The following is a 15,620-nucleotide window of genomic DNA, read 5'->3' as shown; positions in this document are numbered from 1 at the left end:
ATCGACTGTCTTATATAAAGTCTTATATAAAGTTACACATGTCGTTATTCAATAAAATATATAAGTAGGCAAAATATATATATAGGTATACATATATACATATAGTTCTTATTATATTAAAAATATATATAAAAAATATCTCTAATTCCCCTTTTTTTAAAGGAAATTTATTTGCATCATAGCATGAAACAACGAATATCTTTCATAACTTTTAATTGAAAAGAAATATTGTTATTGCAACAAATAGTGAGAGGGAATAATAATACACTATTTTTTCGTAGGAAAAATTTATTTCAGCATAATGAAGTTGTAGATAGAAATATATACCTAGTAAGTATAAGTCACACTGATGATCGAAAACCCACTCGACCGCATTCGCTCGCGAAAATGTCTATTAAAAACCAGAGGACGCTCTTCTTTCTCTCTCTCTAAGACACTCGATCTTTTTCTCTATCACAAAAAATGCCCAAAAGAATCCTTTAAAAATCCGTGAAATGGTCCGTTTTGAAATGAGAGGAATGTATTCACCTTTTAGTTGCACTGTGTGTCGTGTCGACTCTCTCGAGGAAGAAAAATATATATATTAACATACATTAATATACGCATATTTCTCTTCGAAGGTGTTTTTCCGTCGAGGAAGACGTCATCGAACTTTCACACGGTTCACTGGAAGAATCCGCGACTTTCCGGGTGTTTATTTAAACGTCGATGAAGAGCGTCGCTCGGGAGGAGCTTCACGAGGATCGCCGTTTTACCAGGAGGAGGAGTATCCGCCGTAGTATCCAAGACCGGTGTTCAGTATCGGTTTCGAGTAGATGAGCGGCTGGGTGGCGATCGGGACCGGCACGTGTTTGACGACGGGAACCGCATAGGGCTGTGGCACCTTGACGGCGTACGGAGCGGGAACCGGGATCTTAACGGGAACGCTGTAGGGAACGGCCACAGGACGGTCTACCGGGATAGGAACGTGTTTGGTGACCTCGACTGGGTATGGCTTGGGCACGTGGACGGGGTACGGACGGTCGACGGGCACTGCATAAGGCACCTAGGTACAAAGAGACGATAATTAGATATTTCTTCGTTATTAATCATCCGAAAAATCTGATGTTAAGTAAAATAAATAAATTAAATTAAATTAAATAAATAAAAAATAAAATAGAATTTAACTTACACTACAGACTAATTATTTAGCTTGTCAAATAGATGTTGGAAATTAATTTCTCTCCATTTTATGTCATTAGGGATTTAAAAATGCTTTTTTGCTATTCACTCATTCTCGTCTTATTATGTAGGAAGAAATAAATTATCTATGAATTATGAATTTTTCATTAAATATGATTATAGATTTAATTTTGTTTAAGATATCGTGGGTGATATCTGGATCAAGGCAATTACTACTAGATAACAACACACGAGACGTGGCCCACGAATGCACAGCGAAGACCTTGTGCTGCTAATCATGCTCTACTTGTTATAAAATATTTCTCTTTGCACGACTGCTAACTTTGTTTATAGATATGTTTCATAGCATTATTCATACATGTTTCGAAAGTTTCTCTAGATTATTATAGTTTATGCAAATCCACGTATGCGTCACTTTAGAAACGTACGCACATTTATTAAAAAGAAATTTTTTTAAAGATAATTCTTGTGACAAAAATTCATGAAACTAGTAGTACTTGATAAAATTACACAACATGCGTTTCGATGCAACAATATTGAAGAGAATATATATTTATAAATTAAAAAACACAATGTATTTGTAAAATTTGAAAGACTGAACTTTTAAGTAATTGCGAAAAAGCCATTATCTAGTTCGGGGATGCAATTCTCTTTGTCGATTTATTTATAAAAAAATTGAAAAAGTGAATAATGAAGCCATAGTTACTCAAACGAGTCATTTGTTAATTGCTTCGCTTTCATCTAACTTTCCAGTAAATCAACTCTCAGAGATGTTACTTTTTTTGCGAAACAAGAAGAGGAACCGGCTCAAAGTGCCTATCTCGCTGACGAGTTTTCACACGCTTTACACGTGTAATCACGCGAATACTCTAACGAGAATCGGTACCTTAACGGGGACCGGGACGTGCTTCTCGACGGGTACGGCGACCGGATGGGGTACAGGTACGGCGACCTCCTTCGTCAAGATGTTGGTGGTGGAGATGCTGGGGCTGCTCAAGCCGTACGGAAGTGACGAATACGTGCTGAGTCCGCCGAGACCATAGCCGAGTTCACCTATACCGTAACCGTAGCCCAGGCTTCCGATAAGCCCGCGCTTATCTTTCTTTGTATCCAGAGGATTCTTTTCATCGCTCTTTCTTTCTTCGGCGAGGGCGAGCACCACAAGGGCGCAGAGGATCACCAGCTGCAAAAGTCAGAGTTAGATTCCGTATAATTTTATATTAATCGCATAATTATATGCTAGTATTCTTTTTCATAAAATTTAATTTTACGAAAATTCATATAATAAAATATATAATAGTAATTTATTTACAGAAATTCAATTTAAATAATAAAAATAAAATATAAAATATTATCACACATTTAATTTAGTTCATTATTAGTTAATTAACTAATATGTTTATTATTTTTACGTATCCTATTAAAAAGGAAGTGAACAAATTTTTCAATATCTGTTTAATATATATTAAATAAAGAAAAAAATAATAAATCAATTAAAAGTATTTAAAAAATATTTATTATAAATATTTTTTATTATTATTAATTAATTAAATTTACGTTTAATTATAAGTTAAAATTTCTTAAATTTTATCCGCAAAAGTATCTACTTTTCACGGCGTATCGATCTTTTTTTTCTCGAGCACATGTTTCACCTTCGCGCACTATCGATCTTTCTTTGATTCTGTTTGAGATATTATTGATGTTTTTTAGATTCTTCGATTATAATATTCTCCATGTGAAAGCGATTTTTCCAAAAGAACTCTTGTATCCGATCATACCTTATTCATGATGCTGCGCGAGTTTTGGACGCGATTCGTCGTGTTTGCGACTGATGACTACGATGAAGATTTCCGTGCTTTTATACGATGAACCCTCAAGGAGAGACGGCAAGAAGAGAGCGGGGTGGTGGGCAACCGGGCCTGCCGCCGAAACGCGGTTAGGTAAAAGAAACCGAAACCGGGCCTCGTGCGAGTAGGGGATCGCCGAAAAACTCGCGCTCGCGCGACTCTTCTCGCCGCTCGCAAGCAAGTCTTGCGTAAATGCACCACCTCGCACGCGTCGAAATTTATTAAGTCTCCTTTACACGGTCTATGGGAAATTTATATGAAATTGTATGAAAGTCCACGATTCTGTCGGATAAAGAATATTTTATAATTTTTTTCATTAGTAATTTTATATATTAACATTACATTACATGTGTATAAAAAATATAAAATAGCAAAATATTATAGATTGATAAATGCACTGTAGATCTCTCTTTTTCTCTTTCTCTTTCTATATTACATTTAAAAAATATATACAAATTAATAAATAGATTAATAAATTATAGAATATTTAAAAAAGTATTTTTATATTTCTATCTTTTGTAATTTTTATGCATCAAATTGCAGTTAGTAAATTAGAGGAAAATTTTTATCATTAATCAACAAATTTATAGATTATAATTATTTATTATTATATATAAATGTGTAAATAAATCTATATATAATGTTATATATAGTTTTCAAATTAAAAGACTTACATTTTATATAAATTTCTTATAGATATAAAATAAAATTTTCTTTAAGTATATTTCTGCTGCGAATATGTAAAGCGTAAAATGGCTTTTATACAGCACGGCATGACGCCGTCCAAATACCGATCCAATCTTTATGGATCTTTGTTTCACGATTGCGATCGCATACATCGGGTGTTCTTTCAATCATCTGTGGTTGCGCAATTCTGTGTTTACCCGACTTTATAATTGAAAATCTGCGAATATGAAATAATGAGCTTAGCTCTATCTCTTTCTCTCTTGACCAATCATTGGTATAAAATTTGCAAGTGAAATCATGTTGTAAATTGTGTGAATTAAATCGGTTTTTTGTATACAAAAAATATAACAGGTAGGTATAATATACTATAATAATTTTTATTTTTTAAAATCTTTTTCTATTTACTTTGTATTAAAATATTTAAGTATTTTTTCTTGCTATAATAATTTTTCTAATATTTTTTACGGTTTATGAGAGAGAAAGTTTTATTATTTTATTATTAATAAAGTAAAATTTGATTTTTTTCACTAGCAATTTCAGTACAACTTCAATAAAATTTCATTAAAACATTTTATTTACAAATATACAATAAGATATATACCTATATATATATTTTTTATTATAATTACATATATAATCTTTATATATGATTAATTACTATTTGATTTTATTTTTCAATAATTTTTTTTATATTTTATTAACTATTAACGCGTGTATTAAAAATAAAAGACAGAAAAGATTGTGTGCGCTTCTTAAAAGACTCTTAATTCGAATTACTTAATTACTTGACAGAAATGACACAACAATATTGAGCGCATAGCGCAATATTATGCCTGGATTCTTCGCGTTCATAAATCATTGCATCGTTTATTATCACGTAACAAGACCATGTCTCATTTTCTTCTCGAAGTCGGCAAAAAAGACGACAGGTGTAAGATACGCGTTTGATCAGATCTCATAAACCTTGGAGAAAAATTACTCGAATAAAAAGATTGAAAAGAATCGATTTTGCGGTGTTTTTGTACTCGATAAACTTGATAAACTTGATAAACAAATATATAAAGAAAATTATATAAAATAGAATTGTATTATAAAATTATAACATGTATGTAAAATTATATGGAAAGAGAGAAAAGTATATAAAAATATATACAAATCTTTTGCAAGATGCTATGGAATAAAGAAATATGTTACAAGGAAAATATAGAATATATATAGAATAATAAAAAAATTATAAAATCTAAAACACAACATAGAAGAAATATACAAAGAATAATATAAAGAGAAATCGATCGATCATTTCTTATAATACTTTTTATAATCTTGGTTGCGAGCGATAGCTATAAATATTCTTAATATAGAATATTTTATGACCTGAATATTTAAATAAATCTCGAAACCGTATAAAATACACGACCGTGAAATAATTTTCGTGTTCACGGAAAAAAATTATAAAATTTATTCGACATCTATTCTGTATATCGCGATTTTATTTCTTTTCGAAAAAATGGACAACCTTCATCATTTATTTCCTTTGTTTCGTACGTTTTCGAGAGATGCTTATGAAACTTATGAATCTTATGGGAGACAGGCTAATATTCCTCTTTTCAAGTTAAACCGTGCTATTACCGAAAGTGGTCCGACTTTTGGGCAGCTTCGCACAACTTCGCCGCTCGTTAATTGGCTCACCTGTCTGGCCAGTTCCACAAAATTCGTGAAGAACATCGTGACAAGGCATCGTTAATACATATTTCTGAGAGCTCTCATAGACGAACGAATGCAATTACAGTTCAAATTATATTACAGCGCTCGACATTGTTATAAATAATTAATATTTATAATTTATTTAATTTGCATGCTATTTAACATGAATTTATGTTACTTATGGATCATGTAAATTTTGCATTATAATATATTACCTATAATATTTATATTATTCCAATATGTTGTTGTTATTAAATATTGTATAAAATGCAACGATGAAAAATATAAATAAAATTAATTGCATTGTTTTGAAAAGATATAGGACAATTGTCTTTAAAATTAAAATTATCAAGAATTTTTTTAAAAAAAGAAAAAAATTTTTCTTAAAGATATAAAAACATATTATTTATAAAATGCAATTATAAAAAAACTACGCTTTCTTTCTATTTTTTAAGTATAGCAAAATTCTTATGTCATAAATGGAAGAAATTTTAAAGTGCAAAATTATATTTTTTTTAAAAATTTTATTTTATAATACTTAGAAAAATATAAATTAAGATATTTACAGAAGATATTAATTTAATTGTATATAATAATACATGTATTCAATAGCAGATTAATATAAGAATAGAAATACAATATCGCACGATAATATATGTATAATACAACTTATATATGTCGTCAATCGGGAAAAGAGAAATATCGGTCGGAATGTTGTCATTAAACTAGTTTGTGAATTCCCGAATGGCGTCAAAATCATGGCATGCAAGGTCACGTCGCTTAAAATACATTTAGATTTTTTAACGATCTCGGGACCAATAAAACGAAGCCAAAAAAATATGCGCTGCGTTGCTCATAATATCGTTCTCACTGACTTTATAATAATTGATGGGAATTTTTATTGCTAGATTGACAAAAAAAGAAAAATTCATGAAAAGGATTCTTTTCACTTAATAAAAACGGTCGACGTTTATGCAGATTAGTTATTTATATATGTATAATATACATATATCGTGGGGGGCGAACGAGATTGAAATGATCTAGAGAGATTTTCGCAGAACTACATTCCAGCGAAAGTGTAAATTGAAAGTATAAATAACGAAATAATCTTTTTATCTCCCAATTAATCTTACGCGTGAGTAGATGATGAGTTTCGATTCTCGAAGGCAAATTGCTTTTAAATATTATTAAATATTAAATATATTTTATTGAATATTCGCTAAATAAAACATTATTCTACATGAATCGTCTAGAATTTTGAAAATAAAGACATGAAAAAAGCGAAAAATTTGAATAAATATGTACAATAAATAAAGAAGACCTATATGAAAAAATGTTTTCCTTTTATAAAATATCTTTATTGTATAAAAAATTAACCGACAATAAATTTTATTACCAGTTAATTAAACAGATATTATATTAATCTTATTCTTATTATATATAACATTACTATATTTATAATTCACTATATATTTAATCGACATATCAATCAGGGAATGCATCTAAATCGACATTCCTTCATAATTTTCGTCGCGATGCAAATTTTTGAATATAAATTCGTGATCTTTGCGATTAGCGAACATCAATAATCGATCGGAAGACGTTTACAGTTAGTCCAGACTTATTTAAGATAGATTTAATTAAAATGTTGGCTTGTGTTACTAAAATGCAGGCGATGAGTGTGCATTCCCAAATAAATTTATAAATTACATGGCTCGCGAATTAAGATTGACGAGTGTATATAATTTTGTCTTCGCGTCGTTATATTTTAAATGATTACCTGTTTTAATTTTGAAAGCTTTTTTTTCGAGAGATATTAAATATAATTTATGAATAGAATTAAATTTTCTTGTTATTATATTTTATTCAAAATTACTTCGGAATCGACATTATATTAGATATATTTTAAATTTAAAAAAATAATATAAAATAAAGTATTACATATAATAAAATAATTAAATAATTAAATAAAAGATACTGAATTATTACATTAAATATATAAAAAATGACAAAATATAAAAAAATATATTGTATTAAAAATACATATAATGTTTTGTCTATATTAAATTTGTTACTTCTTCAAGATGTTAGATAATTATTGAAATGTCACTTTTTATATAATAATGCAGCGAAATTTTACGCGCAGTAAAGATTTTACGTTAAATTATTATGGAAAAGCAAGAAAGCGTTTTCAAGATAAATAATAAGGCGTCCCGAACCCGGATTTTCGCTTTGATGAAAAGAAAGAGGCCGTCTGGTAATTCTTGAATAATGATGATGATGTTATGGATGATCCGAATTTGCATGTGACATTTATCGAGGCCGGCGCCAACGGGTCTTTTCTTACTTACAGATGAAATAAGTGGGTCTTGCCCATCGAGAGAAAGAATGATCGAGATCGTAATATAAATTTCGTGGATGGCGCTCGCAAAGATTTATGCCACTTTATCTATCATAAATCTTGCGGAATTATATTTATGCTGAAAAAAATACTGCGGGAGACAAAGATACCTGTTAGCTGACTAGCCTATCTTAGTAATTCGATTTCTATTGCTGCAATGTTAATTATACAAAGTATAAAACGTACAAATATATTTTAATCAAATTAGTACTCGTTCTTTATTTATTTTACTTAGATAAGTATGGAAATAAAGTATACAATATAAAGCATATTCCTAAGAAGTAAATTCAAATTATTATTTATATTTAAGAAATAAAATATATATAAAGAAATTAAACAATTAAAAATAAATTAATTAAAATTAGAAATTAAGTCTATTGTATATTGTAAAATTAAAAAAAAAACATCCTTAAAACTAAGAGCTGAAAGAAAGGAGATAGGTATCATTCAAATGAGCCTGATCATTGGTCCAGTTGACAACTTGAATCAGTAATTTCCGGGTGAGAGAGAAACGGGGGTGTTCGCGTGAATTGCATAAATCGGTAACCGTCTCCGATTTCCACACCGGAAACTGGTTGCCGTCCTATCATTTGTTACGCGCGAAATGAGTAGTCGTTCATAACGATTGCATAATTGCGGGTGCCAGGCTTGGGCTGGACGGGCCCAGCGAAATCGCCGAAAATTCCACGTTTCGTGCGCCTCGCACCGGTTATTTACGCACGTTCTTCACGTCACCTCGATGTACATATATTGTACGTGTGCACGCATTCTGCATCGAGTGCACACTGTATTATACAAGCGCCCCGACGTCCGCTTTCTTCGCATCGATAAGACCCAAGTTGCAAGTGGAACCTTTGTTGAAATTGCGTTCTTCTCTTTTATACGCACTTTTGTTTTTTTATTAATTATTCGTCAAATTTATTAATATAATTTATTAATTTTATTTAATAATTGTTTATGCAGAGTAGAATGCAAAAGCAAAGACAAAAAATTATTAAAAATAAGATCCCTAAGAGTAAAAATTAATATTTTGTATAATTATATTCTTTGTGTGTGAAAATGTTTAGAGTTTTATAATATATATATTTATTTAATATATATTTATAGAAATTATTTAATGTATCTAAATTATAATTTTATAATCTATAATATAACATAAATGACCAAGAAGTGCTGCGCGCAAACATGATAATCACATATTTATCAGTGATATTTAAAAATTTAAAGATCGTACTTGTTACGTCGTGCCACAAAATTATCAAACTACAAATTATTAATTGCTAAATACGTCGAGAACCGGGTGTCTCATTATTGTTATGTAAATTGATGTAATCGAGAATTCATTATGTAGGCGGCACGTTTCGCGCCATTCAAGAAAGAAAGTCATGTCCTCGAGATCAAGTAGCAAGAAACATATTACAAGAAAGCTCGTCTTTGTCTGCTTTGGATCACTCGCACCATTATGCTACAGCAGTTACAGATTGTTTCATAGACCTTGTAACATTATGTAATATAGATCTCTATTCTTTTTAACACGCACGTTTTTTTCGCAAGTTACTAAATTATAGCTAATTAATATCAAAATTAAATTACAAATATATATCAAAATGACATTAATAAATAATTTAAAAAGTTATATTAATATATACATAATTTTATTAGTTACTCTAAAAAAAACAATATGAAATAATAAAGATATAAAGACAATATAAATACTATATACATATAAGTATATATAAATATATAAATATATAAAAGTGTGTGTAGCGCGAGGAATTTTATTTTTATTTCGTCTACATTCCACGATTGCGTTGAAAATCTGTGTAGATTTTATGCAATAAGCATAATAATAAATCTTAATTATTATTAACGATCGCTAGTCAGAGAAATAGGAGTAGTGGAAATGATCGACCAAAACTAGCAAATAATAAATTTATTTAAATTTCACAATTCTGATAAAATTAATCCATGCCTTAAATGAAGACGCGATCTTGTCGTCGTAGTGTGTTGATATGTGTTGAAAAAAGCCTTTGATGCGTGTATTCTCCATATCCAGGTCCAGGAGTGTATCAATAAATCTTAATTATTATTAACGATCGCTAGTCAGAAAAATACACTACGACGACAAGATCACGTCTTCATTTAAGGCATGGATTAATTTTATCAGAATTGTGAAATTTAAATAAGCATAATAATATTCATTTTTTTTTATCTCAAAATAATTCGAAATGTATGCAAGCATTTTCGATTTCGTATTTAAATCTTGCTTTCCAATTTTGCTGCGAATGAAGAAATATGAAAGATTATTGAATCCTTGAACAATAATTTGATACTAGATCTTTTTAATTATATATTTAATATTCTGGATTTTTAAATATAGATTTAATATACAAACTTGCTTTTTGAAATTAATGTTTATCAGCAAAATCAAAATTTTTACATCAAAGGATCATAACAGAATGTGTTTGAGAAATACCTGATATATCTTATGTAAAATTAAAAAATTTGATGTAAATTATGGATTAAAAATGTATGAATTAAAATCCTTCGATAGCTTTTGAAATCCTTCTCAGCACAGCTACAATTTCTACATTGTGCAACAAAATATAATTTCGCGGTTCGAAAAAATATGATTTCAACTTTCTTCTCATCAGAACAAGATGTTTGCTCAATCAGCTTAAGCGAAAATAAGGCATTTCAGTAATAAAACAAATCAGTAAAACCTATCAATGACAGGTGACAGATAATAATTATTATACATCAATGCAAAAATTTGTTATTTTGCTACTTCATCTTTCTTCATTTCACACTTTAAAAAATTAAAATTTTATGACCATAAGTTCACATATATTTTATTTATATATAAAACGTCAAAATAATAAAAATTAAGACAAAATATTTTTAGCTAAAGTTTTATAAAAGAAATATATATTATATCTGAAAATGTTCTTTACATATTTTAGAAATAAAATATATTATAGAATTTGTTATATATGTATATAAGAATAAAATAAAAATAAAATATGAATAAAACAAAATAAGATAATTTTTTTTAAAGTTACAATTAGATTAAAAATTAAGATAAAGAGAAAGTTAAAATTAAAGAGAAATTAAAATCAAATTAAAATTAAAACTTAAAATTGTTTTAAATAAATAAAAAATCTATGAAAATATTATCAAAAAAATAGAAAGTTTCTTAAAAAGAGAAACTAATACGTTTGACTTCTGATTACAATATTTAATGCTAATATATTGGTATATTTGAACTGATCATTTATTAGTTTGGAACGATAAATTTTTTGGAGCATTGAATTCCTTAAATTCACCATTCACATTCCGTTCTATTTCTAATCAAGGTGAACTGCTTAAATCTAAGTATTATATAAATAAAGGAGCACATATTGCCAAAATTTTATGTAGCAATTTTACAATCAAGTCTCTGTCGTAATATGCCTCTTCCTTATTTCGTGGCGTTTAAAGACGTTGTTTCTCACGTTTCTTACATACAAATAGATTGAGCGAACGTGAAAGGCGGGTATATTTGGGTGGAGTGTAAAACGAAGTGCGAAGTTCTGTTGCGAAAGACAACTGACAAGTCAGTAGCAAAAGCGAGCCGAGATAATATGAAGTCGGAGCAGAGGTATAAATGCAACATTCTATAATAACAAACATTCTGACGTTTTCCAAGCATGGCAACAACACGTATAAATATCTAATTTTATACTGTATGTGAATATATTATGAATACTATTTTCATACACATACCTACTATAATTAAAAAATTTATAAAAATAAAAGATAAAAAAAATTAGGATAAAAAAATAATTTTTTGCTTGTTATCTCAAAACAAATCCAAATAACAATGGCAAAGCAAATTCAAGCTTTTCCAAACAACCAATTTATAATAAAATTTTGATGATCCTATAATTAAAGTCAATCCATCAATTTAAGTTTGTATCGATTGCTGAAATTTTGTTCGATAAAATTGAGAAACAAAAAATTGAGAACAAAGTATATAATTGTAATTTATATACTATTGTGTATTTTTTATATAATAAATTTAATATAAATATAAATATGTATTATGCATTTATACATATAGTGGAAATTATGAATATACCTTTTGAATAGACAATCTCTTGTATTGAATCTATTCTGCGATTTGCGCAATCCGAGGTTTGCCTTGGTTCTAATTAATTTCGTGTATCCACGGTTTCCACAAACGATTGCGTTGTGTTGAAAACGCAATAGAGTGGCCTAGAAAAATAGTGTAAGTCTAGATTCCTAGAGAAACGCTAAACGCTCAATCTTTGTTAGATACATATATGTAATAATATTATATATACGCAAAATTAAATATAAATATAAAATTGCGATAGAATATCTATTATATAATATTTCCATGACAATATACAAAATTAATAAAAAAAATTACTCGTTAATCTAATAAAAATATATATAAAATAGCAATTTTTTATTTCTATTAATTTAATAACAAAATGTGAAAATTCTATATCTTCTACTAATTTTTATTAAAGAGTTTTTCTTTAAACTCTAAAAAAAGTCTTAAACATTCTTTTGTTAGTCTAAGAAAATATTTAAAAGAATTTAAAATATCGCAAGATTTTGATACAATATGAGATTAATAAGTTTTATGCTTTAGATAGTATTTGCATAATCGAGATGAAAAATGAGTTATAGGCGCAGGGGAAGAAGAAAAAGTCTATATGTAGTTTCTTTATGAAAACATTTACAAAATTGATTTATTTCATGAATTCAAGGTACTACACGACAGAAAAAAAGTATTCTGCTTGTCGTGATGGATTTTGCGCTGTTGGGAAGAAAGGTCGCGAAATGGAGCGGGGTGGCGTGTAGGTATGTGACTTTTTGTAAGGAGAAATTCATCTAGTGTCCCCCCCAGGAGTGTCCTTTAATGAGAATGGGAACCGTTTGTTTGACGAGGATCGGCTGCGGAACCGCAACTGGAACTGGGTGGGGTACTGCAACTGGGACTGCATGGGGCACTGCAACCTAAAACAAAAAATGAAATTAATTAATTAAGAGATCAATTGACAATTGATTAAGAATAAATAATTTCGTCCTAATTAAATAAATATAATTATATTTTTCCAAAATTTGATCAGACTATTATTTATATTAATCGCAATCTTTGAAACATTTAAAATATTAAATTTATAAAATTAATTATCAAAATATAATATTAGTTTTTTTCAATATAATTAATATAAATAATATATAATAAATAATACGAATAATACGAGTAATGTATATAACACTTTTCATAATTATAAATTTATTATCCACGTATGACTTAAAAACGAAGAGCGAGCAATTAGTTTTCTTTCATAATGATGGAATAATTACGACCGATAGAAAAGGGTTTGCAATTATTAATTGCGTCGGTCAAACACACATATTTCAATCATCAATTACTATCGTCATTCGACGTAGCTTCAAGCATAATTTTCGTTGTAATATAATGTTAATCACAACGGTGATTGCAAATCATATAGGATATAGGTATTTGACCTGCGACCGATTACACATGTCTCCTTTATATGCGTTTACCTAATCGTGTAACACCTGTATAAACGACGAAAACAATGATCCTTATCACAACATACCAAACCCAGATACCAATCAATTAACATAGTCAATTAGTTAAACTAGGAACCGAGAGCTCTCGACAAGGATGTTGTAATCGCTATCTCGAAATCGATTTCTACTTGTTGCATTCGGAAGCTGAAGGATTATAATGAGACACGATACATTAGCGTAATGAACTAGATGTTCTGTAATGATATAAGATAATTAAGATTTATCAGAAATTATATTCGAAAGACAATATTTTTTTTTCTACGAATTGTGCAATATAAATTCTAAATATCGAGTCCATAAAATTTGTATGGCTTTTATCTTTCGTAAAATCCTTTGTTATCTCCAATTGTTTTATCTTCCGATTATATATAGAAATATAAATTTTGTACAAAGAAATAGATTATTTTTAAATTAAAATTTATTATTAGCTCACCTTAACGGGGTATGGGGCGGGTACTGGTACTGGCACCTTGACAGGAACCGTAACTGGATATGGCTTCTCTACGGGAACCGCGATGGTTTTCGTCTGGATAACTGGATAGGGTTGTGGCACTGGAACGGCGACTGGATACGGCTTCTCTACGGGAACCGTGATAGTTTTCGTTTGAATAACTGGGTAGGGCGCTGGAACGGCGACTGGAACCTGAAAGAAATAACAAAAGATTCAGACGCAATTGCATATTTGTTAAAATAAATTATAAAAAATTTACTATGAAATTATGAATTTAATATATTAATTTATAATAATTATAATATAATTATATTTACTATTATAATATTCAAAATTAAATTAATATTTATGTCATTTAAATCTATTGAACTGTACTGATTTAATTTGCTGCTTAAATAGTTTACAAATTTTATAACTCAAGTAGGTATATTTGAACAAGAAAATAATTAATGAAGCAAATATGAAATTGTCGCGAAAAGTTGAAGGAACTAACTCTTACCTTAACGGGGTACGGACGATCAACTGGGACGGGAACTGGGTGCGGAACCGCGACAGGAATATGCTTCTCTTGGATGGCGACGGCGACGCTCTTGCCATGTCCCTCTAGTCCACCTAAACTAAGTCCACCTAAACTGAGTCCACTGAGTCCACTAAGTCCACTAAGAGACAGGCCATCATCAAGTCCACCCAATCCACCCAGAGTCAGGCCACGCTTCTTGATCGTCTTCTCTTCGGCGGCGAATGCCGCGGAGATCAGCATCAGGCAGATCTGCACAACATATCAAAAAAGACACATCGATTAAGAATAAAAAGGAAAAACAAGTTTGCAAAAGAATCAATAGAGAAATCTTTGAAAGGCAATAATGACGAACAAAAATATTTAATAGGTGATTATTAGAGAAAAACAGATAAATATAATTATGCGTGAAATAGCAATTATCAGAAATTATCACAATTTTAATTGTTTAAAGTCAAGAACAATATGTCGATAAAAAATTTGTGAGTCGAAATCTATGAACGAATGGATCTCTTAACATCGATAGAGACAATTATCATTAAAAATTTTATCCAATCTAATTTTTATAGCGAAAATCTATAGAAAGAATCGAAATTGATAAAGATGGGGAAATTATTCGACATATTAATTGGAGCACAAAGACAAATTTGCGAACTGTAATACTTGATGTACATTTAAGATGATAATTTTTAATTTTCCAACAGAATTGATCGAAATCTATGGATCAATATTAATAAATAGAAATCGATGATTATCATTTTTATCGTTAAACATTAATCATTTCTGTCAAAAGATCTTTGCATTGCATTCACAAATGTTAAGTTTTGGCAAAGAAACACCATAAAAAAGCGCGGGAAGACATAGGAAAGTTAGATCGGCACAAAGACTTTTAAACTTCGATCCAAACAATTTCGTTAAATATTATATCCGGAGGAGAAACGTCTTTCGACAAAATCGAATCGACTTCGGCGACGTCACCGGATTCTCTCGCGCGCGACACAAGAATTATTACAACTGTAATCGAAGATGCACGTACCAGAGCCCTCATGTTGAAATACTTTGGCGTGAATGATACTCGCGCGTGAGTAAAATAGATCGGTTTCTGTCGTCGTTGTGCTGGAAAACCACCCTTTATATAGGGAACGGACTTTCATTTCGCACACCCTGCACCCCGCCAATAGCGAAGGAAGCCAATGGTTGGCCTATCGCCAC

At 29.7% G+C, this 15,620-nt stretch overlaps 2 protein-coding genes across 2 annotated transcripts; both read right to left on the bottom strand.

Moving 5' to 3' along the window:
• Positions 1 to 276: 276 nt before the first annotated feature.
• On the bottom strand, positions 277 to 3,035 carry LOC145941991 (uncharacterized). The gene is made up of 3 exons (XM_083048444.1): positions 2,961 to 3,035; positions 2,069 to 2,365; positions 277 to 1,045 (listed from the first exon to the last, which is right to left on the bottom strand). Exons 1-3 carry the CDS (start codon positions 2,967 to 2,969, stop codon positions 752 to 754), a joined length of 600 nt encoding a protein of 199 aa, XP_082904570.1. The 5' UTR covers positions 2,970 to 3,035; the 3' UTR covers positions 277 to 751.
• A 9,519-nt stretch (positions 3,036 to 12,554) lies between these two features.
• On the bottom strand, positions 12,555 to 15,517 carry LOC145941981 (uncharacterized). The gene is made up of 4 exons (XM_083048433.1): positions 15,445 to 15,517; positions 14,391 to 14,660; positions 13,874 to 14,083; positions 12,555 to 12,852 (listed from the first exon to the last, which is right to left on the bottom strand). The coding sequence occupies exons 1-4, from the start codon at positions 15,454 to 15,456 to the stop codon at positions 12,727 to 12,729; spliced, it is 618 nt and encodes a 205-aa protein (XP_082904559.1). The 5' UTR covers positions 15,457 to 15,517; the 3' UTR covers positions 12,555 to 12,726.
• Between the last annotated feature and the right edge of the window lie 103 nt (positions 15,518 to 15,620).

This window comes from Prenolepis imparis, unplaced genomic scaffold (genome assembly GCF_030444845.1).
Source record: "Prenolepis imparis isolate NDT839.2.m4 unplaced genomic scaffold, iyPreImpa1.0 SCAF_1, whole genome shotgun sequence".
NCBI classification, from domain to species: domain Eukaryota; kingdom Metazoa; phylum Arthropoda; class Insecta; order Hymenoptera; family Formicidae; genus Prenolepis; species Prenolepis imparis.
Note: the sequence above shows the minus strand (reverse complement) of the source record. Positions and strands in the feature narration are given on the sequence as shown.

Excerpts from the sequence above, each read along its gene's own strand:
- LOC145941991 (XM_083048444.1), bottom strand. Across the intron at positions 1,046-2,068 it reads ACGTCCCGGTCCCCGTTAAG|GTGCCTTATGCAGTGCCCGT; the intron begins GTACCGATTCTC and ends CTTTGTACCTAG.
- LOC145941981 (XM_083048433.1), bottom strand. Across the intron at positions 14,084-14,390 it reads ATCGTCCGTACCCCGTTAAG|GTTCCAGTCGCCGTTCCAGC; the intron begins GTAAGAGTTAGT and ends TATTTCTTTCAG. Across the intron at positions 12,853-13,873 it reads CCGCCCCATACCCCGTTAAG|GTTGCAGTGCCCCATGCAGT; the intron begins GTGAGCTAATAA and ends TTTTTGTTTTAG.